Source organism: Anomaloglossus baeobatrachus, chromosome 9, assembly GCF_048569485.1.
Source record: "Anomaloglossus baeobatrachus isolate aAnoBae1 chromosome 9, aAnoBae1.hap1, whole genome shotgun sequence".
NCBI lineage: Eukaryota > Metazoa > Chordata > Amphibia > Anura > Aromobatidae > Anomaloglossus > Anomaloglossus baeobatrachus.
This window is the reverse complement of record NC_134361.1, coordinates 209,654,599-209,679,392: the sequence shown is the minus strand read 5'-3', so window position 1 is coordinate 209,679,392 and position 24,794 is coordinate 209,654,599. Positions and strand designations below refer to the sequence as shown.

General features: G+C 49.1%; 1 protein-coding gene across 3 annotated transcripts in view; it reads left to right on the top strand.

Annotated features, from left to right (window-relative positions):
- The window catches only part of COL5A1 (collagen type V alpha 1 chain), a 399,673-nt gene that overhangs the window by 266,478 nt on the left and 108,401 nt on the right, over positions 1 to 24,794 (top strand). For all 3 annotated transcript variants that reach the window (XM_075324351.1, XM_075324352.1, XM_075324349.1), the window contains exons 5-6: positions 23,758 to 23,889; positions 24,037 to 24,168. In XM_075324351.1, coding sequence (XP_075180466.1) covers positions 23,758 to 23,889; positions 24,037 to 24,168 — 264 coding nt within the window. The remainder of the gene's footprint in view (positions 1 to 23,757; positions 23,890 to 24,036; positions 24,169 to 24,794) is intronic.

Genomic DNA, 24,794 nt, shown 5'->3' with positions numbered 1-24,794 from the left:
ATCACTCGCTCGCTCGCTCACGTCATCTCCTCCTCAAAAACATCTCTAGAATTTGACCTTTTCTTACCGTTGACGCTACAAAAACTGTCTCTTATCCATACTCGTCTGGACTATTGCAACTTTCTACTAATCGGTCTCCCTATTCCTAAACTCTCCCCTCTCCAATCCATCCTGGTTGTGTGGTCATCCTCGTGTGCTCCCCGCTCCTGCGACCAACGACGCATTCTGTCCTGGTGTCACAGCCCCCTAGCCTGCCTTCATGATGGCATGTCTACGCACTAGTGCTACCTGCTGAATACAATCCTCACTCGTGGATCAGCTGTGGGGACGTCTGAGCACAATTTATAGGGGAAGCAGCCTCCTGTTGGCTGGTGAGAAGGCGGTTCACATGTTTTTTATTAATGTTATTTTTTATACAGTATAGACCAAAAGTTTGGACACACCTTCTCATCTCTGGAACAACTGTTAAGAGGAGGCTTTGTGCAGCAGGCCTTCATGGTAAAATAGCTGCTAGGAAACCACTGCTAAGGACAAGCAACAAGCAGAAGAGACTTGTTTGGGATAAAGATCACAAGGAATGGACATTAGACCAGTGGAAATCTGTGCTTTGGTCTGAAGAGTCCAAATTTGAGATCTTTGGATCCAACCACCGTGTCTTTGTAGAAAAGGTGAACGGATGGACTCTACATGGCTGGTTCCCACCGTGAAGCATGGAGGAGGAGGTGTGATGGTGTGGGGGGGCTTTGCTGGTGACGCTGTTGGGGATTTATTCAATATTGAAGGCATACAGAACCAGCATGGCTACCACAGCATCTTGCAGCGGCGTGCTATTCCATCCCGTTTGCGTTTAGTTGGACCATCATTTATTTTTCAACAGGACAATGACCCCAAACACACCTCCAGGCTGTGTAAGGGCTATCTGACTAAGAAGGAGAGTGATGGGGTGCTACGCCAGATGACCTGGCCTCCACAGTCACCAGACCTGAACCCAATCGAGATGGTTTGGGGTGAGCTGGACCGCAGAGTGAAGGCAAAAGGGCCAACAAGTGCTAAGCATCTCTGGGAACTCCTTCAAGACTGTTGGAAAACCATTTCCGGTGACTACCTCTTGAAGCTCATCAAGAGAATGCCAAGAGTGTGCAAAGCAGTAATCAAAGCAAAAGAACCTAGAATAGAAGACATATTTTCAGTTGTTTCACACTTTTTTGTTAAGTATTTCATTCCACATGTGTTAATTCATAGTTTTGATGCCTTCAATGTGAATCTACAATTTTCAGAGTCATGAAAATAAAGAAAACTCTTTGAATGAGGAGGTGTGTCCAAACTTTTGGTCTATACTGTATATTTTTCCACCCTTTGTTATGACTTTGATATGAATGTCAGATTGGAGAAAAGTGATGAGATTGCTCGCGTGTCTGACCGTGCTGAACGGACATGGGTCTGATTCCCAGTGAAAACACCGTGCGCTCATGTCTCCGCTGCAAGCTCCAGCCGTATCTGCAGCCTCTGATCTCCGGATTCGGAGAGGTGCCAAGACAAATTGTTCACCCCTCATTAGCAGGTTGGTTCTTGTCCTTGTGAGATGTAGGCTGCGTTCTGCATGGGAATCGCAGACTCCTGCACGGGGATGGCATTTTACCAGACATATACTGATATATTACTCAGAGCTAATGAGGTGCCAACATACATCATTACACGGGCTGATGGTGCAATTTATTTTTAAAGGGGCGTTCAGCCAAAAGCCATTATTTATTTACTTTTCATTGACAGGTGAAGACTATCCAGGACTCTCTGTTATCTGCCATTTCAGCCTCAGGGGGAGGGCTGGCTGGATTGTTTTCTTATGGGATGAGTGACATAAAGTATAAACCCCCCTGTGATCAGTCCTGCATCGCTCGCTTACATCACAAGGTCAAATGTATGATGTCACTTGTGCGGTGACTACACTGGATGGACCCTGCGTCTCCAGCCCTCCATGGGATCTCTGTCCCCTCCAGCCCTCCATGAGATCTCTGTCCCCTCCACTCTTCCATGGGATCTGTGTCCCCTCCACTCCTCCATGGGATCTCTGTCCCCTCCAGCCCTCCATGGGATCTCTGTTCCCACCACTCCTCCATGGGATCTCTGTCCCCTCCACTCCTCCATGGGATCTCTGTCCCCTCCAGCCCTCCATGGGATCTCTGTCCCCACCACTCCTCCATGGGATCTCTGTCTCCACCACTCCTCCATGGGATCTCTGTCCCCTCCAGCCCTCCATGGGATCTCTGTTCCCACCACTCCTCCATGGGATCTCTGTCCCCTCCACTCCTCCATGGGATCTCTGTCCCCTCCAGCCCTCCATGGGATCTCTGTCCCCACCACTCCTCCATGGGATCTCTGTCTCCACCACTCCTCCATGGGATCTCTGTCCCCTCCAGCCCTCCATGGGATCTCTGTCCCCTCCAGCCCTCCATGGGATCTCTGTCCCCTCCAGCCCTCCATGGGATCTCTGTCCCCACCACTCCTCCATGGGATCTCTGTCTCCACCACTCCTCCATGGGATCTCTGTCCCCTCCAGCCCTCCATGGAATCTCTGTCCCCTCCAGCCCTCCATGGGATCTCTGTTCCCACCACTCCTCCATGGGATCTCTGTCCCCTCCACTCCTCCATGGGATCTCTGTCCCCTCCAGCCCTCCATGGGATCTCTGTCCCCTCCAGCCCTCCATGGGATCTCTGTCCCCACCACTCCTCCATGGGATCTCTGTCTCCACCACTCCTCCATGGGATCTCTGTCCCCTCCAGCCCTCCATGGAATCTCTGTCCCCTCCAGCCCTCCATGGGATCTCTGTTCCCACCACTCCTCCATGGGATCTCTGTCCCCTCCACTCCTCCATGGGATCTCTGTCCCCTCCAGCCCTCCATGGGATCTCTGTCCCCACCACTCCTCCATGGGATCTCTGTCCCCTCCAGCCCTCCATGGGGTCTCTGTCCCCTCCAGCCCTCCATGGGATCTCTGTTCCCACCACTCCTCCCCTAATCATTTTTTCCATGTGGTCTTACAAGAGACATAGTGAACAGCCTGGAAGACGTTAGATGTTCCGCAGCTCATCCAGGGTCTGACCGGTCACATGGAACAAAGGGCTGATTCATGCCCATAGAAAACCACTGCAAGGACCTTGGTTTGGCTACTGAGTGAGGGTCTCACAGAGACTGGGCCCTGTTCATACATGGTATGGTAGTAGGATGCGGCGTTCACTGTAACCTACGGCTCCGTACACATTAGCTGTATATGTGTAACAATCCCAGGGACGTTTCACCGGCTGCCTGCATTAATTTTATGCCTAACCTGTCTATAATGCCTTGATTGCCAACGTATCAGGGATAGTTTGTTGTCAGCCGTGTCCTGGCCGGTCATCTCCAGCTGTAGTGCCAGGTTCACCAAAAAGAGAGTCCTTGTGCCTGGCGTCGGCTCCTCAGGAGCTGAGCCTGCCCGTCTCCTCTGCTGTCTGTAATCCTTTCATTCTTCTCTACGGGGCTTTTTCTGAGTTCTCCACTGCTCATTACTAGATCGAGCATCGGGGGCTTGGGACGACTCCAGTACCCCGTATAATGGAAGTCTTTGGGACGACTCCAGTACCCCGTATAATGGAGGTCTTTGGGACGACTCCAGTACCTCGTATAATGGAAGTCATTGGGGCGACTCCAGTACCCCGTATAGTGGAAGTCATTGGGACAACTCCAGTACCCCGTATAGTGGAAGCCATTGGGACAACTCCAGTACCCCGTATAGCGGAAGTCATTGGGACAACTCCAGTACCCCGTATAGTGGAAGTCATTGGGACAACTCCAGTACCCCGTATAGTGGAAGTCATTGGAACAACTCCAGTACCCCATATAGTGGAAGTCATTGGGACGACTCCAGTACCCCGTATAATAGAAGTCATTGGGACAACTCCAGTACCTGTATAATGGAAGTCATTGGGACGACTCCAGTACCCCGTATAATGGAAGTCATTAGAATGACTCCAGTACCTGTATAGTGGAAGTCATTGGGACGACTCCAGTACCCCGTATAATGGAAGTCATTGGGACGACTCCAGTACCTGTATAGTGGAGGTCATTGGGACGACTCCAGTACCTGTATAATGGAAGTCATTGGGACGACTTCAGTACCCCGTATAATGGAAGTCATTGGGATGACTCCAGTACCCCGTATAGTGGAGGTCATTGGGACGACTCCAGTACCTGTATAATGGAAGTCATTGGGACGACTCCAGTACCCCGTATAGTGGAAGTCATTGGGGCGACTCCAGTACCCGTATAATGGAAGTCATTGGGGCGACTCCAGTACCCCGTATAGTGGAAGTCATTGGGGCGACTCCAGTACCCCGTATAGTGGAAGTCATTGGGGCGACTGCAGTACCTGTATAGTGGAGGTCATTGGGACGACTCCAGTACCTGTATAATGGAAGTCATAGGGACGACTCCAGTACCCCGTATAGGGGAAGTCATTGGGACGACTCCAGTACCCGTATAATGGAAGTCATAGGGACGACTCCAGTACCCCGTATAGTGGAAGTCATTGGGACGACTCCAGTACCCCGTATAATGGAAGTCATTGGGGCGACTCCAGTACCCCATATAGTGGAAGTCATTGGGGCGACTCCAGTACCCCGTATAGTGGAAGTCATTGGGGCGACTCCAGTACCCCGTATAGTGGAAGTCATTGGGGCGACTCCAGTACCCCGTATAGTGGAAGTCATTGGGGCAACTCCAGTACACCGTATAGTGGAAGTCATAGGGACGACTCCAGTACCCCGTATAGTGGAAGTCATTCGGACGACTCCAGTACCTGTATAGTGGAAGTCATTGGGACGACTCCAGTACCCCGTATAGTGGAAGTCATTGGGACGACTCCAGTACCCGTATAGTGGAAGTCATTGGGACGACTCCAGTACCCCGTATAGTGGAAGTCATTGGGACGACTCCAGTACCCCGTATAGCGGAAGTCATTGGGGCGACTCCAGTACCCGTATAGTGGAAGTCATTGGGACGACTCCAGTACCCCGTATAGTGGAAGTCATTCGGACGACTCCAGTACCTGTATAGTGGAAGTCATTGGGACGACTCCAGTACCCCGTATAGTGGACGTCATTGGGACGACTCCAGTACCCGTATAGTGGAAGTCATTGGGACGACTCCAGTACCCCGTATAGTGGACGTCATTGGGACGACTGCAGTACCCGTAAAGTGGAAGTCATTGGGGCGACTCCAGTACCCCGTATAGCGGAAGTCATTGGGGCGACTCCAGTCCCCCATATAGCGGAAGTCATTGGGGCGACTCCAGTACCCCGTATAGCGGAAGTCATTGGGGCGATTGGGGCGACTCCAGTACCCCATATAGGGGAAGTCATTGGGATGACTCCAGTACCCCGTATAGTGGAAGTCATTGGGACGACTCCAGTACCCCGTATAATGGAAGTCATTTGGATGACTCCAGTACCCCGTATAGTGGAAGTCATTGGGACAACTCCAGTACCCGTATAGTGGAAGTCATTGGGGCGACTCCAGTACCCGTATAGTGGAAGTCATTGGGACGACTCCAGTACCCGTATAGTGGAAGTCATTGGGATGACTCCAGTACCCCGTATAGTGGAAGTCATTGGGATGACTCCAGTACCCCGTATAGTGGAAGTCATTGGGATGACTCCAGTACCCCGTATAGGGGAAGTCATTGGGATGACTCCAGTACCCCGTATAGTGATAGTCATTGGGATGACTCCAGTACCCCGTATAGGGGAAGTCATTGGGATGACTCCAGTACCCCGTATAGTGGAAGTCATTGGGATGACTCCAGTACCCCGTATAGTGGAAGTCATTGGGATGACTCCAGTACCCCGTATAGTGGAAGTCATTGGGATGACTCCAGTACCCCGTATAGTGGAAGTCATTGGGATGACTCCAGTACCCCGTGTAGGGGAAGTCATTGGGATGACTCCAGTACCCCGTATAGTGGAAGTCATTGGGACGACTCCAGTACCCCGTATAGTGGAAGTCATTGGGACGACTCCAGTACCCCGTATAATGGAAGTCATTGGGACGACTCCAGTACCCCGTATAGTGGAAGTCATTGGGACGACTCCAGTACCCCATATAGTGGAAGTCATTGGGATGACTCCAGTACCCCGTATAGTGGAAGTCATTGGGATGACTCCAGTACCCCGTATAGTGGAAGTCATTGGGATGACTCCAGTACCCCGTATAGGGGAAGTCATTGGGATGACTCCAGTACCCCGTATAGTGGAAGTCATTGGGACGACTCCAGTACCCGTATAGTGGAAGTCATTGGGACGACTCCAGTACCCCGTATAGTGGAAGTCATTGGGACGACTCCAGTACCCCGTATAGTGGAAGTCATGGGGACGACTCCAGTACCCCGTATAGTGAAAGTCATTGGGACGACTCCAGTACCCGTATAGTGGAAGTCATTGGGGCGACTAGTAGAAGTCATTGGGACGATTCCAGTACCCGTAAAGTGGAAGTCATTGGGACGACTCCAGTACCCCGTATAGCGGAAGTCATTGGGGCGACTCCAGTACCCGTATAGTGGAAGTCATTGGGACGACTCCAGTACCCCGTATAGTGGAAGTCATTCGGACGACTCCAGTACCTGTATAGTGGAAGTCATTGGGACGACTCCAGTACCCCGTATAGTGGACGTCATTGGGACGACTCCAGTACCCGTATAGTGGAAGTCATTGGGACGACTCCAGTACCCCGTATAGTGGACGTCATTGGGACGACTCCAGTACCCGTAAAGTGGAAGTCATTGGGGCGACTCCAGTACCCCGTATAGCGGAAGTCATTGGGGCGACTCCAGTCCCCCATATAGCGGAAGTCATTGGGGCGACTTCAGTACCCCGTATAGCGGAAGTCATTGGGGCGATTGGGGCGACTCCAGTACCCCATATAGGGGAAGTCATTGGGATGACTCCAGTACCCCGTATAGTGGAAGTCATTGGGACGACTCCAGTACCCCGTATAATGGAAGTCATTTGGATGACTCCAGTACCCCGTATAGTGGAAGTCATTGGGACAACTCCAGTACCCGTATAGTGGAAGTCATTGGGGCGACTCCAGTACCCGTATAGTGGAAGTCATTGGGACGACTCCAGTACCCGTATAGTGGAAGTCATTGGGATGACTCCAGTACCCCGTATAGTGGAAGTCATTGGGATGACTCCAGTACCCCGTATAGTGGAAGTCATTGGGATGACTCCAGTACCCCGTATAGGGGAAGTCATTGGGATGACTCCAGTACCCCGTATAGTGGAAGTCATTGGGATGACTCCAGTACCCCGTATAGGGGAAGTCATTGGGATGACTCCAGTACCCCGTATAGTGGAAGTCATTGGGATGACTCCAGTACCCCGTATAGGGGAAGTCATTGGGATGACTCCAGTACCCCGTATAGTGGAAGTCATTGGGATGACTCCAGTACCCCGTATAGTGGAAGTCATTGGGATGACTCCAGTACCCCGTGTAGGGGAAGTCTTTGGGATGACTCCAGTACCCCGTATAGTGGAAGTCATTGGGACGACTCCAGTACCCCGTATAGTGGAAGTCATTGGGTACGACTCCAGTACCCCGTATAATGGAAGTCATTGGGACGACTCCAGTACCCCGTATAGTGGAAGTCATTGGGACGACTCCAGTACCCCATATAGTGGAAGTCATTGGGATGACTCCAGTACCCCGTATAGTGGAAGTCATTGGGATGACTCCAGTACCCCGTATAGTGGAAGTCATTGGGATGACTCCAGTACCCCGTATAGGGGAAGTCATTGGGATGACTCCAGTACCCCGTATAGTGGAAGTCATTGGGACGACTCCAGTACCCCGTATAATGGAAGTCATTTGGATGACTCCAGTACCCCGTATAGTGGAAGTCATTGGGACAACTCCAGTACCCGTATAGTGGAAGTCATTGGGGCGACTCCAGTACCCGTATAGTGGAAGTCATTGGGACGACTCCAGTACCCCGTTTAGTGGAAGTCATTGGGACAACTCCAGTACCCGTATAGTGGAAGTCATTGGGGCGACTCCAGTACCCCGTATAGTGGAAGTCATTGGGGCGACTCCAGTACCCCGTATAGTGGAAGTCATTGGGGCGACTCCAGTACCCCGTATAGTGGAAGTCATTGGGGCGACTCCAGTACCCCGTATAGTGGAAGTCATTGGGACAACTCCAGTACCCGTATAGTGGAAGTCATTGGGGCGACTCCAGTACCCCGTATAGGGGAAGTCATTGGGGCGACTCCAGTACCCCGTATAGTGGAAGTCATTGGGGCGACTCCAGTACCCGTATAGTGGAAGTCATTGGGATGACTCCAGTACCCCGTATAGTGGAAGTCATTGGGATGACTCCAGTACCCCGTATAGTGGAAGTCATTGGGATGACTCCAGTACCCCGTATAGGGGAAGTCATTGGGATGACTCCAGTATCCCGTATAGTGGAAGTCATTGGGATGACTCCAGTACCCCGTATAGGGGAAGTCATTGGGATGACTCCAGTACCCCTTATAGTGGAAGTCATTGGGACGACTCCAGTACCCCGTATAGTGGAAGTCATTGGGACGACTCCAGTACCCCGTATAATGGAAGTCATTGGGACGACTCCAGTACCCCGTATAGTGGAAGTCATTGGGACGACTCCAGTACCCCATATAGTGGAAGTCATTGGGATGACTCCAGTACCCCGTATAGTGGAAGTCATTGGGATGACTCCAGTACCCCGTATAGTGGAAGTCATTGGGATGACTCCAGTACCCCGTATAGTGGAAGTCATTGGGATGACTCCAGTACCCCATATAGTGGAAGTCATTGGGATGACTCCAGTACCCCGTATAGTGGAAGTCATTGGGATGACTCCAGTACCCCGTATAGTGGAAGTCATTGGGATGACTCCAGTACCCCGTATAGTGGAAGTCATTGGGATGACTCCAGTACCCCATATAGGGGAAGTCATTGGGATGACTCCAGTACCCCGTATAGGGGAAGTCATTGGGATGACTCCAGTACCCCGTATAGTGGAAGTCATTGGGACGACTCTAGTACCCCGTATAGCGGAAGTCATTGGGACGACTCCAGTACCCCGTATAGGGGAAGTCATTGGGACGACTCCAGTACCCCGTATAATGGAAGTCATTGGGACGACTCCAGTACCCCGTATAGTGGAAGTCATTGGGACGACTCCAGTGGATTTCAACTCAGATTAGTCTTTTTTTATATAAATAGCTGAAATGACTTGGGTTTATAAGGACACAAATCACTCGTTACGGTACTTTTTATCAAGTTTGCGTCCCATATTGGTGATCCTGCAGCTTGTGACCTGGTGGAATCTGTTCCAAAGTAGGGACCGTCCTATCAAAAGGATGCAAAAAACCCCCCAAAAAACGCTCAGGAAAAAGTCTCCAACATTGCTCAAAAATCACTGAAGACACTAAAGACTCCTTTCCTTCGATTCCGAAGCGGTTTCCACTAGACATGTTGTGTTTATTTCTTGCTGTAAGAAGACTTCTTGTGCACGGAGCCCTGCGGGGAGGGGATGAGCTCCGCATTACTGTGAGCAGGACGCAGGGTGCAGCACACCTTCTCCGTACAGCAGGCTGCATCCCGCCACATAAATCCCGCTATAGTTTCTTACATTCTTCTTATCACTCCTCAGATGTTCACTAGTTTGTCTTTTCTGATCTTCTGCATACATTTGCTGTTTTGTATCTCATGACTGTTGGATCTTTTACATTGTATCGTTTTGTACAGTGGATCTGTCACGTTGCTGATATTTTATCAGTTGGGGTCTGTTCACACGATGGTTTCAGTATACATTTACCGATTACCACTGAAAACCTCCAACATAAAACCTGTCCATAGGGCTCAACAGTGCACCCTCCCGCCCTCCATCTGGTGCTATAAAGAATCCTGCCCCAAGAAGTAAATCTATAGAAAGAACCTCTGATATTCCGTAAAAAAGAGGAGCTTTTCTCAGAAGCAAGTAACGTGGTGTGAACAGGGCTCTGTATCAGTTACACCCGGTCATGGCCGGCTCCGGTGATGGAGGTGTGTGGACCGCACTGCGTATTTATCAGCCGCAGCTGTCAGCGGAGTCGCACGGGCTGTCAGTCTCGCTGTCCTGCATTGGTCATTGGAGGCTGCCTTGTGATGGGCAGACGTCATTGTGGGCAGACGGGCATTGTCACTTTGTACTCGGCAGTGTAAGGCTATGTTCACATATCCGTTGTTTTGCATCAGTCACAATCCGTTGAGATGCAATGGATGCGTTGCAGATAGTGGCACAACTGATGTGACTGATGCTGCAAAACAAAGATCCGTTTTTTTTTAATGTTTTACCGGCGGCTTTTGTGAGCAATCAGCTGATCGCAGAAAAGCCGGGCGATCAGCTCATTGCTCACAAAAGCCGACGCCAGGGCGATCAAATGATTCCTAACAAAAGCCTGCGGCCGGGCGATCAACTGATCGTTCACAGCCGGCGGCCGAGCGATCAGCTGATCGCCCGGCGCCGGCTTTTGTGAGCAATCAGCTGATCGCCCGGCACCATCTTTTGTGAGCAATCAGCTGATCGCCCGGCGCCAGCTTTTGTGAGCAATCAGCTGATCGCCCGGCGCCGTCTTTTGTGAGCAATCAGCTGATCGCCCGGCGCCATCTTTTGTGAGCAATCAGCTGATCGCCCGGCGCCGTCTTTTGTGAGCAATCAGCTGATCGCCCGGCGCCGTCTTTTGTGAGCAATCAGCTGATCGCCCGGCGCCGTCTTTTGTGAGCAATCAGCTGATCGCCCGGCGCCGTCTTTTGTGAGCAATCAGCTGATCGCCCGGCGCCGTCTTTTGTGAGCAATCAGCTGATCGCCCGGCGACAGCTTTTGTGAGCAATCAGCTGATCGCCCGGCGCCTGATTTTCTGAGCAATCAGCTGATCGCCCGGGCGCTGGCTTTTGTGAGCAATCAGCTGATCACCCAGCGGCTGACTTTTCTGAGCAATCAGCGCTCAGAAAAGCCGGCCGCCTGGTGATCAGCTGATTGCTCACAAAAGCCGCCGCCGGGTGATCAGCTGATTGCTCACAAAAGCCAGCGCCCGGGCGATCAGCTAATCGTTCAGGCCGCTGGAACTGGATTTACAGTGGATCATGTTTTTTTACTGTGCGCATGCTCACAGTAAAAAAAAGATCCGCTGCACACAAAAAACGTTAAATTCAGCGTTGCTGCCGCCTGACGATCAGTCAGTAAACAACTGATCGTCACGCGGTGGATGCAACGCAGGGCAAGTCACAATCCATCGCTAATAGAAGTCTATGGGGAAAAAACGGATTCCTGCAAAATATTTTGCATGATACCGTAATTCCTCAAGGAGACGGATTGTGACTGATTCAAAACAACGGAAGTGTGAACATAGCCTTCATCTCTCCATGTCGGGGTGCAGAGCTCACAATAAGCCACAGATCCCTTTCTAACCTCTTTCACACATCAGTTTTTTGCAATCAGGCATAATAAAAAAAATCTGCTCCGTCTCATTTTTTCCCTGCCCCTCGGCTGGACTCCATCAGTGAGTTATCCCTTATCCTATGGTTGGGGGATAATTTTAGATTTTGGAAATAACCCTTTAATTAAACACCACTTTTTGTCTCTATGAACACAAGTCAATGAGATTAAAGCTGCGTTCACATTGGTGTCAGCGGCTCCGCTCTTACGCTGCGCACATCGTCCGTACGTGACGTCAGTGGAGTCAGCCGCCGTCATTGGTGTCAGCGGTTCCGCTCTTACGCTGCGCACATCGGCCGTACGTGACGTCAGTGGAGTCAGCCGCCGTCATTGGTGTCAGCGGCTCCGCTCTTACGCTGCGCACATCTGCCGTACGTGACGTCAGTGGAGTCAGCCGCCGTCATTGGTGTCAGCGGCTCCGCTCTTACGCTGCGCACATCGGCCGTACGTGACGTCAGTGGAGTCGGTCGCCGTCATTTGTGTCAGCGGCTCCGCTCTTATGCTGCGCACATCGGCCGTACGTGACGTCAGTGGAGTCAGCCGCCATCATTGGTGTCAGCGGCTCCGCTCTTACGCTGCGCACATCGGCCGTACGTGACGTCAGTGGAGTCGGCCGCCGTCATTTGTGTCAGCGGCTCCGCTCTTACGCTTCGCACATCGGCTGTACGTGACGTCAGTGGAGTCAGCCGCCGTCATTGGTGTCAGCGGCTCCGCTCTTACGCTGCGCACATCGGTCGTACATGACGTCAGTGGAGTCGGCCGCCGTCATTGGTGTCAGCGGCTCCGCTCTTACGCTGCGCACATCGGCCGTACGTGACGTCAGTGGAGTCGGCCGCCGTCATTTGTGTCAGCGGCTCCGCTCTTACGCTGCGCACATCGGCCGTACGTGACATCATTGGTGTCAGCGGCTCCGCTCTTACGCTGTGCACATCGGCCGTACGTGACGTCAGTCGGCCGCCGTCACAATCCATCGTTCATCCCCCCCCTTTTCTCCCCTTCTGTTTTCCTCTTTTCGTTTCTTCCGCCCCCACCGGAGGCTTCTTGCTGATTCACTCCCTTCCTATTCGTCCTCCTGAGGAATATTGCAGGATTTACATTTTCTTTAATATGCAGACACATCCTTTGGTTTGTTTTTTCGTGTCCCCCCACCTCTGCCTCTGACATGTGTGTGTATATATATATATATATATATATATATATATATATATATATATCCCCTTCCATAAAGTGCACACGTCAGCGACCTCCACGGACTGAACTTGGGGGAAATGTGATCGTTTCTGCAGACTCCTGTCTGTTCCCAGCGCTCAAAACATAATATTAAGCGAGAACACAATAAGTCTGCGTTCCCCTTACATCAGCAGAACGCGGAGGATTGGAAAATGGTAATATTGTGTTAGCAGCAGTGAAATCTAAACTATCATTCATCTCCTTCAGAAACATTCTGTGGTCTCCTGGTGAATGGCGCCTGCATCTGTTTTCCATTTAACCTTGGTTACTGGCGTGTTCCCGGACCCCAGGTCATTCCCCTTCCGAGCGCCATGTCTTCTGACAATCGGAATGAATACCATTACTTATACATGCGTGTTTAGGTGATCAGAGACGGATTCCGGGCACGGCCTCCGCTCATACATGGAAAGCCGACACTTTCCCATAACAGTCTGTCTTCTGCAGGTTCCCCCCAAAATCAGCAGATTCTAATCTTTCACAAATACTTTCCACAGGGCTGTCCTCATGATAGGTCAATGAGCAGCTCAGCAGACAGTATCACACAGGCTGGGATTAGATACACAGCTCAGCAGACAGTATCATACAGGATAGGATTAGATACACACCTCAGCACAGTATCACACAGGATGGGATTAGATACACAGCTCGGCAGACAGTATCACACAGGCTGGGATTAGATACATGGCTCAGCAGACAGTATCACACAGGATAGGATTAGATACACAGCTCAGCAGACAGTATCACACAGGATAGGATTAGATACACAGCTCAGCAGACAGTATCACACAGGAGAGGATTAGATATACAGCTCAGCAGACAGTATCACACAGGCTGGGATTAGATACACAGCTCAGCAGACAGTATCATACAGGATAGGATTAGATACACACCTCAGCACAGTATCACACAGGATGGGATTAGATACACAGCTCGGCAGACAGTATCACACAGGCTGGGATTAGATACATGGCTCAGCAGACAGTATCACACAGGATAGGATTAGATACACAGCTCAGCAGACAGTATCACACATGATAGGATTAGATACATGGCTCAGCAGACAGTATCACACTGGATAAGATTAGATACAGCTCAGCAGACAGTATCACAGGATGGGATTAGATACATGGCTCAGCAGACGGTATCACACAGGAGAGGATTAGGTACAGCTCAGCAGACAGTATCACACACGAGAGGATTAGATACACAGCTCAGCAGACAGTATCACACAGGAAAGGATTAGATACACAGCTCAGCAGACAGTATCACACAGGAGAGGCTTAGATACACAGCTCAGCAGACAGTATCACACAGGAGAGGATTAGGTACAGCTCAGCAGACAGTATCACACAGGAGAGGATTAGGTACAGCTCAGCAGACAGTATCACACAGGAGAGGATTAGGTACAGCTCAGCAGACAGTATCACACAGGAGAGGATTAGATACACAGCTCAGCAGACAGTATCACACAGGAGAGGATTAGATACACAGCTCAGCAGACAGTATCACACAGGAGAGGATTAGGTACAGCTCAGCAGACAGTATCACACAGGAGAGGATTAGATACACAGCTCAGCAGACAGTATCACACAGGAAAGGATTAGATACACAGCTCAGCAGACAGTATCACACAGGAGAGGATTAGGTACAGCTCAGCAGACAGTATCACACAGGAGAGGATTAGATACACAGATCAGCAGACAGTATCACACAGGAGAGGATTAGATACACAGCTCAGCAGACAGTATCACACAGGAGAGGATTAGATACACAGCTCAGCAGACAGTATCACACAGGAGAGGATTAGGTACAGCTCAGCAGACAGTATCACACAGGAGAGGATTAGATACACAGCTCAGCAGACAGTATCACACAGGATAATGGAAAGGTGAATCCATATATTTATATGTTCTGGATCACTGTCATAAATGGAAACAGTCAGCAATGGCTGGATGTGAGCTTATAACATGGATCAGACTGTATAGAGGATCCTTACAATCACTGACTGCAAGTGAAGATTTGGGAAATGATAAATGAATGTCAGAATCTTTGCTCTTGATAGTGATTACAGTTTACGTCCTTTAGAAGTAGACACCGTTTCCTCTCGGGACAGTAGCATTTTATTTGGCCGTGGTACATTCTTTTTATACAGGGGTCGGAGTGTTTCCGGTTACTGTTGGGCTCAGTGACGTTCTCCCTCCTGTGTCTCTGGTATGGTCCGGCTGTCCCCGGCATTGCTGGGACAGTTGTGACAGCTCTGACATTATTCTGGAAGGCCGAGGTCCTCTAGAGAATCATTGCTTTCCCTCCATGCGCTGCTGTCACATCAGACCCTGATTCATTCCCGGGCATCCGGCCTAATTGTCCTCTCATTCTGGCCTTAGTTTGTTTAATCAACAATTGGGAGAGACCCTCAGGGCGTGGCCCCCTCCCCGGCCGGTCCCCTGAATTTTCCTCCAGTTCTGGCTTATAACTTTTTGCTTTTTGTTTTGTGGAGTGAAGATTTATCATCATGATATGGACAAGCAGAGGCCTCTTCAGTATGGGGTCACGTCTGCCATATGTATATACTATACAGAGCATCTGAGGAAAGCAGAGGCCTCTTCAGTATGGGGTCACGTCTGCCATATGTATATACTATACAGAGCATCTGAGGAAAGCAGAGGCCTCTTCAGTATGGGGTCACGTCTGCCATATGTATATACTATACAGAGCATCTGAGGAAAGCAGAGGCCTCTTCAGTATGGGGTCACGTCTGCCATATGTATATACTATACAGAGCATCTGAGGAAAGCAGAGGCCTCTTCAGTATGGGGTCACGTCTGCCATATGTATACTATACAGAGCATCTGAGGAAAGCAGAGGCCTCTTCAGTATGGGGTCACGTCTGCCATATGTATACTATACAGAGCATCTGAGGAAAGCAGAGGCCTCTTCAGTATGGGGTCACGTCTGCCATATGTATATACTATACAGAGCATCTGAGGAAAGCAGAGGCCTCTTCAGTATGGGGTCACGTCTGCCATATGTATACTATACAGAGCATCTGAGGAAAGCCGAGGCCTCTTCAGTATGGGGTCACGTCTGCCATATGTATATACTGTACAGAGCATCTGAGGAAAGCAGAGGCCTCTTCAGTATGGGGCCACATCTGCCATATGTATATACTGTACAGAGCATCTGAGGAAAGCAGAGGCCTCTTCAGTATGGGGTCACGTCTGCCATATGTATATACTGTACAGAGCATCTGAGGAAAGCAGAGGCCTCTTCAGTATGGGGTCACGTCTGCCATATGTATATACTGTACAGAGCATCTGAGGAAAGCAGAGGCCTCTTCAGTATGGGGTCACATCTGCCATATGTATACTATACAGAGCATCTGAGGAAAGCCGAGGCCTCTTCAGTATGGGGTCACATCTGCCATATGTATACTATACAGAGCATCTGAGGAAAGCCGAGGCCTCTTCAGTATGGGGTCACATCTGCCATATGTATACTATACAGAGCATCTGAGGAAAGCCGAGGCCTCTTCAGTATGGAGTCACGTCTGCCATATGTATACTATACAGAGCATCTGAGGAAAGCAGAGGCCTCTTCAGTATGCGGTCACGTCTGCCATATGTATATACTGTACAGAGCATCTGAGGAAAGCAGAGGCCTCTTCAGTATGGGGCCACATCTGCCATATGTATATACTGTACAGAGCATCTGAGGAAAGCAGAGGCCTCTTCAGTATGGGGTCACGTCTGCCATATGTATATACTGTACAGAGCATCTGAGGAAAGCAGAGGCCTCTTCAGTATGGGGTCACGTCTGCCATATGTATATACTGTACAGAGCATCTGAGGAAAGCAGAGGCCTCTTCAGTATGGGGTCACATCTGCCATATGTATACTATACAGAGCATCTGAGGAAAGCCGAGGCCTCTTCAGTATGGGGTCACATCTGCCATATGTATACTATACAGAGCATCTGAGGAAAGCCGAGGCCTCTTCAGTATGGGGTCACATCTGCCATATGTATACTATACAGAGCATCTGAGGAAAGCCGAGGCCTCTTCAGTATGGAGTCACGTCTGCCATATGTATACTATACAGAGCATCTGAGGAAAGCAGAGGCCTCTTCAGTATGCGGTCACGTCTGCCATATGTATACTATACAGAGCATCTGAGGAAAGCAGAGGCCTCTTCAGTATGGGGTCACATCTGCCATATGTATACTATACAGAGCATCTGAGGAAAGCCGAGGCCTCTTCAGTATGGAGTCACGTCTGCCATATGTATACTATACAGAGCATCTGAGGAAAGCAGAGGCCTCTTCAGTATGCGGTCACGTCTGCCATATGTATATAGTGTACAGAGCATCTGAGGAAAGCAGAGGCCTCTTCAGTATGGGGTCACATCTGCCATATGTATATACTGTACAGAGCATCTGAGGAAAGCCGAGAAGAGGGGATACTGCACATGGGGCATCCTCTCCTTCTTCCTCCTAGATCTCACTTTCCTCTCTTCCTCGTTTCTTTTTCCATGTTCTTTCTCTATTGTCTTTATTTTTAGTTGCGTTCTTTATCATCTCTTTAGGCTTCTCTGTCTTTTGTCTTATTTCTTTTTCAATTTCTTTCTTTCATTTTCATCTTTTTTAATAATTATTTTCTTCAACTTTTCTTTCTTTCCTCGCTTTTCTTCACCTACTTCACCTTTCTCTTCTCTTCTATTTCCACCCTCTCTGTTTTATTTTGCTTTGCACTGTGCTCACTCGTCTTATTCCTCTCCTTCGTTTTCTACTTCTTCCATTTTTGCTGCTTTTTTTTTTCCTCTTCTCCCTTTTTCTACTTCTCCCATTTTTTCTGATTATTTTTATTCCTCTCCCTCTCCTCCGTTTCTACTTCTCCCATTTTTGCTGCTTGTTTTTTTCCTCTTCTCCCTTTTTCTACTTCTCTCATTTTTTCTGATTATTTTTATTCCTCTTCCTCTCCTCCGTTTCTACTTCTCCCGTTTTTTCTGATTATTTTTATTCCTCTCCCTCTCCTCCGTTTCTACTTCTCCCGTTTTTACTGGGTTTTTTTTTCTTCCTCTCCCTCTCCTCCGTTTCTACTTCTCCCATTATGCCTGCTTGTTTTTTTCCTCTCCTCCCTTTTTCTACTTCTCCCTTCCTTTCTTTTCTTTTGTTTATTTTTTATTTATTTATTGTACTCACTTATCTAGCGCTATTAATTCCACAGCACTTTGCATTCATCATCACCACTGTCCCCATTGGGGCTCACAATCTACATTTCCTATCTGTATGTCTTTGGCGTGTGGGAGGAAACCAGAGACCCTGGAGGAAACCCACCCAAATACAGGGAGAACATAGAAGCTCTGTACAGATCTTCTCCTTCATGTGATTTAAACCTAGGACCCTAGTGCTGCAAAGCAACAGTGCTAACCACTGAGCCACCATGCTGCCCTATATATAGTACAGTGCTAACCACTGAGCCAGGGTGCTGCCCTATATATAGTACAGTGCTAACGACTGAGCTTCTGTGCTGCTCTATATATAATACAGTGCTAACCACTGAGCCACGGTGCTGCCCTATACTGTATATAATACAGTGCTAACCACTGAGCTACGGTGCTGCCCTATATACAGTACAGTGCTGACCACTGAGCCCCCGTGCTGCCCTATATACAGTACAGTGCTGACAACTGAGCCCCCCTGCTGCCCTATATACAGTACAGTGCTGACAACTGAGCCACCGTGCTGCCCTATATACAGTACAGTGCTGACAACTGAGCCCCCTTGCTGCCCTATATGCAGTACAGTGCTGACCACTGAGCCCCCGTGCTGCCCTATATACAGTACACTGATAACTGAGCCCCCGTGCTGCCTTATATACAGTACAGTGCTGACAACTGAGCCACCATGCTGCCCTATATACACTATAATGCTGACCACTGAGCCCCCGTCCTGCCCTATATACAGTACAGTGCTGACCACTGAGCCCCCGTGCTGCCCTATATACAGTACAGTGCTGACAACTGAGCCACCGTGCTGCCCTATATACAGTACAGTGCTGACCACTGAGCCCCCGTGCTGCCCTATATACAGTACAGTGCTGACCACTGAGCCCCCGTGCTGCCCTATATACAGTACAGTGCTGACCACTGAGCCCCCGTGCTGCCCTATATACAGTACAGTGCTGACCACTGAGCCCCCGTGCTGCCCTATATACAGTACACTGCTGACAACTTAGCCACTGTGCTGCCCTATATACAGTACAGTGCTGACCACTGAGCCACCATGCTGCCCTATATACAGTATAATGCTGACCACTGAGCCCCTGTCCTGCCCTATATACAGTACAGTGCTGACCACTGAGCCCCCGTGCTGCCCTATATACAGTATAATGCTGACCACTGAGCCCCCGTCCTGCCCTATATACAGTACAGTGCTGACCACTGAGCCCCCGTGCTGCCCTATATACAGTACAGTGCTGACAACTGAGCCACCGTGCTGCCCTATATACAGTACAGTGCTGACCACTGAGCCCCCGTGCTGCCCTATATACAGTACAGTGCTGACCACTGAGCCCCCGTGCTGCCCTATATACAGTACATTGCTGACCACTGAGCCACCGTGCTGCCCTATATACAGTACAGTGCTGACCACTGAGCCCCTGTGCTGCCCTATATACAGTACAGTGCTGACCACTGAGCCCCCGTGCTGCCCTATATACAGTACAGTGCTGACCACTGAGCCCCCGTGCTGCCCTATATACAGTACAGTGCTGACCACTGAGCCACCGTGCTGCCCTATATACAGTACAGTGTTGACAACTGAGCTCCCGTCCTGCCCTATATATGGTACAGTGCTGACCACTGACCACGGTGCTTCCCTATATATAGTACAGTACTAACTACTAAGCCACGGTGCTTCCCTATATATAGTACAGTACTAACCACTGAGCCATGGTGCTGACCTATGTACAGTACAGTGCTGACCATTGAGCCATCTTGCTGCTCTTCCTTTTATGTCTTTTTCTCTTCTTCCTCTCCTTCCTGGTCATCACCATCTCCAGGTGAGGGGACCAATTTGATTCTACTTTTAGGGCTTCGTTTTTAAGGGCAAGGGCAGAGAATATTCCTTAGGGTTCTGCTTTGTAAATATTTTCACAAATATATACATTAACAAGGAAACTTAGAGAAAGTCTCATAAGGAGAAGCAGACGAGGCCTGTGCTTAGAAATGTTCAATGGTGACGCAGATGAGTGATATTTACTATTTATATATACTGCTGTAAACACCATCTTCCTCCTCTTTTTCTCCTCCTGTTACTCTTTTTCGGCTGTCTCCACTTCTTCCTCCTCTTCTTCCTTCTCTTCTTCCTCCTCTTCTTCCTCCTCTTCTTCCTTCTCTTCTTCCTCCACATCTTCCTTCTTTTCTTCCTCCACTTCTTCCTCCTCATCTTCCTTCTCTTCTTTCTACACATCTTCCTCCTCTTCTTCCTTCTCTTCTTCCTCCTCATCTTCCTTATTTTCTTCCTCCTCATCTTCCTTCTTTTCTTACTCCTCTTCTTCCTTCACTTATTCCTCCTCTTCTTCCTCCTCTTCCTTCTCTTCTTCCTCCACTTCTTCCTCCTCTTCTTCCTCCACTTCTTCCTCCACATCTTCCTCTTCTTCTTCCTCCTCTTCTTCTTCCACATCTTCCTCCTCTTCTTCCTTCTCTTCTTCCTTCTCTTATTCCTCCACTTCTTCATTCTCTTCTTCCTCCACATGTTCCTTCTCTTCTTCCTCCACTTCTTCCTTCTCTTCTTCCTCCACATCTTCCTTCTCTTCATCCTCCACTTCTTCCACATCTTCCTCCTCTTCTTCCTCCACATCTTCCTTCTCTTCTTCCTCCACATCTTCCTTCTCTTCTTCCTCCACTTCTTCCTCCACATCTTCCTTCTCTTCTTCCTCCTCTTTTTCCTCCTCTTCTTCCTTCTCTCCTTCCTTCTCTTCTTCCTTCACTTCTTCCTCCACTTCTTCCTCCACTTCTTCCTCCACTTCTTCCTCCTCTTCTTCCTCCTCTTCTTCCTCCTCTTCTTCCTCCACATCTTCCTCCACATCTTCCTCCACATCTTCCTCTTCTTCTTCCTTCTCTTCTTCCTCCACTTCTTCCTCTTCATCTTCCTTCTCTTCTTCCTCCACTTCTTCCTCCTCTTCTTCCTCCTCCACATCTTTCTTCTCTTCTTCCTCCACTTCTTCCTTCTCTTCTTTCTTCTCTTCTTCCTCCACTTCTTCCTCCTCATCTTCCTTCTTTTCTTACTCCACTTCTTCCTCCTCTTCTTCCTCCACATCTTCCTCTTCTTCTTTCTTCTCTTCTTCCTCCACTTCTTCCTCCTCATCTTCCTTCTTTTCTTACTCCTCTTTTTCCTCCACATCTTCCTCTTCTTCTTCCTCCTCTTCATGTTCCTTCTCTTCTTCCTCCACATCTTCATTCTCTTCTTCCTCCTCTTCTTCCTCCTCCTCTTCTTCCTCCACTTCTTCCTCCTCTTCTTCCTCCACATCTTCCTTCTCTTCTTCCTCCACATCTTTCTTCTCTTCTTCCTCCACATCTTCCTTCTCTTCTTCCTCCTCTTCTTCCTCCTCTTCTTTCTCCTCTTCAGCCTCCACTTCTTCCTCCACATCTTCCTCCTCTTGTTCTTCCTCCACATCTTCCTCCACATCTTCCTCCTCTTCTTCCTTCTCTTCTTCCTCCTCTTCTTCCTCCTCTTCTTCCTCCACATCTTCCTTCTCTTCTTCCTCCTCTTCTTCCTTCTCTTCTTCCTCCTCCTCCTCTTCCTTCTCTTCTTCCTCAACTTCTCCCTTCTCTTCTTCCTCCACTTCTTCCTCCTCTTCCTTTTCTTCTTCCTCCACATCTTCCTCCTCTTCTTCCTTCTCTTCTTCCTCTACTTCTTCCTTCTCTTCTTCCTCCACTTCTTCCTTTTCGTCTTCTTCCTCCACTTCTTCCTTTTCGTCTTCCTCCTCTTCTTCCTCCACTTCTTCCTTCTCTTCTTCCTCCACTTCTTCCTCCTCTTCTTCTTCCTCCACATCTTCCTCCTCTTCTTCCTTCTCTTCTTCCTCCACTTCTTCCTCTACTTCTTCCTTCTCTTCGTCCTCCACTTGTTCTTCCTCTTCTTCCTCCACATCTTCCTTTTCTTCTTCCTCCACTTCTTCCTTCTCTTCTTCCTCCTCCTCTTCTTCCTTCTCTTCTTCCTCCACATCTTCCTCCTCTTCTTCCTTCTCTTCTTCCTCTACTTCTTCCTTTTCGTCTTCTTCCTCCTCTTCTTCCTTCTCTTCTTCCTCCACTTCTTCCTTCTCTTCTTCCTCCACTTCTTCCTCCTCTTCCTTCTCTTCTTCCTCCACATCTTCCTCCTCTTCTTCCTTCTCTTCTTCCTCCACTTCTTCCTCTACTTCTTCCTTCTCTTCTTCCTCCACTTCTTCCTTCTCTTCTTCCTCCACATCTTCCTCCTCTTCTTCCTTCCTTCTCTTCTTCCTCCACTTCTTCCTCCTTTTTCCTCCTCTTCTGCCCACTCTTGCTCTTTTTTTCCTTCTTCTTTTTCCTCATTATTTCTTGCTTCTTTTGTTCTTCTTCCTCCTCTTCTTTTTTCTCGTCATCTTTTCGTTCCTCTTCTTCTTCCTCCTCTTCTTCCTCCACTTCTTCCTTCTCTTCTTCCTCCACTTCCTTCTCTTCTTCCTCCACATCTTCCTCCTCTTCTTCCTCCACTTCTTCCTCTACTTCTTCCTTCTCTTCTTCCTCCTCTTCTTCCTTCTCTTCGTCCTCCACTTGTTCTTCCTCTTCTTCCTCCACATCTTCCTTCTCTTCTTCCTCCACTTCTTCCTTCTCTTCTTCCTCCACATCTTCCTCCTCCTCTTCTTCCTTCTCTTCTTCCTCCACATCTTCCTCCTCTTCTTCCTTCTCTTCTTCCTCTACTTCTTCCTTCTCTTCTTCCTCCACTTCTTCCTCCTCTTCCTTCTCTTCTTCCTCCACATCTTCCTCCTCTTCTTCCTTCTCTTCTTCCTCCACTTCTTCCTCTACTTCTTCCTTCTCTTCTTCCTCCACATCTTCCTCCTCTTCTTACTTCTCTTCTTCCTCCACATCTTCCTCCTTTTTCCTCCTCTTCTGCCCACTCTTGCTCTTTTTTTCCTTCTTCTTCTTCCTCATTATTTCTTGCTTCTTTTGTTCTTCTTCCTCCTCTTCTTTTTTCTCGTCATCTTTTCGTTCCTCTTCTTCTTCCTCCTCTTCTTTTTTCTCGTCATCTTTTCGTTCCTCTTCTTCTTCCTCCTCTTCTTTTTTCTCGTCATCTTTTCGTTCCTCTTCTTCTTCCTCCTCTTCTTTTTTCTCGTTATCTTTTCGTTCCTCTTCTTCCTCCTCTTCTTTTTTCTCGTCATCTTGTCGTTCCTCTTCTTCCTCCTCTTCTTCCTCATTATTTCTTCCTTCTTTTGTTCTTCTTCCTCCTCTTCTTTTTTCTCGTCATCTTGTCGTTCCTCTTCTTCCTCCTCTTCTTCCTCATTATTTCTTCCTTCTTTTGTTCTTCTTCCTCCTCTTCTTTTTTCTCGTCATCTTGTCGTTCCTCTTCTTCCTCCTCTTCTTCCTCATTATTTCTTCCTTCTTTTGTTCTTCTTCCTCCTCTTCTTTTTTCTCGTCATCTTTTCGTTCCTCTTCTGCTTCCTCCTCTTCTTTTTTCTCGTCATCTCTTCGTTCCTCTTCTTCCTCCTCCTCCTGTCTTCTTGCTTGTCTTTGGGTGCATATATAAGTGTGTGCACTCTTCTGTCCAGACACCGTTGATATCTGTAGTATGAGGTGTGGGATGGGTCTGGATATCAGTAATAATACGATTGTCTCCATATATTATACCGTCTGTTCGTTGCCATCCGTGTCTGTGACCGAGTATATAATGTTGCAGTGATTGACCTATTGATCTACATACTATGCTGAGGTTGTGTCATTGATGTTGTGAATCCTGTGTCTCATTTTTGGGGTTTTCTTCTTTTTCAGGGGGATATTCAGCAGCTGCTAATCGTTTCGGATCATCGCGCAGCATTCGATTATTGTGAACACTACAGCCCTGACTGTGACACCGCCTCTCCCGACACCCCCCAATCTCAGGACCCCAACCAAGATGAATATGTAAGCGCTCAGTAATGTGATGGAGAGGTCGCTCTTATGTACAAGACCCCAATATCCGCGGGGGGGCTGGAGAGAAGAGACGTCGTGTCAGAACCAGTGCTTGGTCCCTCGGCTTTACTGTTCTGTTAATTTTCATTCTTTTTCTAGAATCCAGAAGCTGCAGAAGGAGAGGGGTACTATTATGAATACCCATACTATGATGAAGAGACCCCCGCTACCGTCACCATCGCACAAGCAACCGGCGAGGAAGTCGTACGGCAGAAACCAGACTTTGAAGAGGTAAAACTTCCCATATTCCTGGAGCTCATTTCTGCCAGAGCCCTCCGTCACTTTACTGCTTCACCCCAGCCTCATGGCACCGGCCGTGTCTTATGCTTTGCACGGAGACACTTCCTTTTTAATTCTCAATTTCTAATTTTATTGTGTTTCAATCTAAAAATGAGCACGAGCCCTGGACATGGTAGAAATGAGGTCATTCCTGGGCTTACCGGATTTTTCGGATTATAAGACGCACCTTTCCTTCCAAAAATTTGGGAGAAAAATGAGGGGTGTTTCTTAAAATCTAAATATAGCTTACCGGGAGGTGAAGAATTGGCGGGGTGCCTGTCTGTACGGCTCTCTGTGCGGCCGGCCAGGTGCCTTTCTGTGCGGGCGGCCAGGTGCCTTTCTGTGTGGGCGGCCAGGTGCCTTTCTGTGTGGGCGGTCAGGTGCCTTTCTGTGCGGGCGGCCAGGTGCCTTTCTGTGCGGGCGGCCAGGTGCCTTTCTGTGTGGGCGGCCAGGTGCCTTTCTGTGTGGGCGGCCAGGTTCCCTTTCTGTGTGGGCAGCCATGTGCTTGTGCGTGCGGCTGGCTGCCTCTCTGTGCCAGCGGCTGGCTGCCTCTCTGTGCGGGTGGGCGGCCTGCTGGC